Below are 409 nucleotides of genomic sequence, written 5' to 3'. Positions count from 1 at the left end.
CCCGGCCATCGGTCCGTTTTGGGGCGTCATTCGCTTCTCCTTCTGCCGCCGGTTGCAGAACCAAACCCGCACCACCTCCTTCTCCAGCTGCAGGCTGTTCGCCAGCGAGTTGATCTCCGACGCGCCGGGTTTGGGGCACTTGAGGAAATGGCTCTCCAGGGCCCCTTTGACACTCACCTCGATGGAGGTCCGCTTTTTCCTCTTCCTCCCCTGCGCCGCGATCTTATCCAGGCTGGTCGGGCTTCCCGAGGTGGAGTCCGCCTCCTCCAGCCATTTGTTCAGAAGGGGCTTGAGTTTGCACATGTTCTTGAAGCTTAGCTGGAGCGCCTCGAACCTGCAGATGGTGGTCTGGGAGAAGACGTTACCGTAGAGGGTGCCCAGCGCGAGCCCCACGTCCGCCTGCGTAAAA

General features: G+C 61.1%; 1 protein-coding gene across 1 annotated transcript; it reads right to left on the bottom strand.

Moving 5' to 3' along the window:
- Positions 1-6: 6 nt before the first annotated feature.
- Positions 7-405, bottom strand: LOC107682090 (POU domain, class 3, transcription factor 3; the record flags this gene model as incomplete). Its single annotated transcript, XM_016478460.1, has 1 exon — positions 7-405. A coding segment is annotated over one exon (399 nt), but the record flags the coding sequence as incomplete, so codon positions are not given.
- Positions 406-409: the final 4 nt, after the last annotated feature.

The sequence above is a fragment of the Sinocyclocheilus anshuiensis genome, unplaced genomic scaffold (genome assembly GCF_001515605.1).
Source record: "Sinocyclocheilus anshuiensis isolate Anshui unplaced genomic scaffold, SAMN03320099.WGS_v1.1 C31560342, whole genome shotgun sequence".
In the NCBI taxonomy this organism is placed as follows: domain Eukaryota; kingdom Metazoa; phylum Chordata; class Actinopteri; order Cypriniformes; family Cyprinidae; genus Sinocyclocheilus; species Sinocyclocheilus anshuiensis.
Note: the sequence above shows the minus strand (reverse complement) of the source record. Positions and strands in the feature narration are given on the sequence as shown.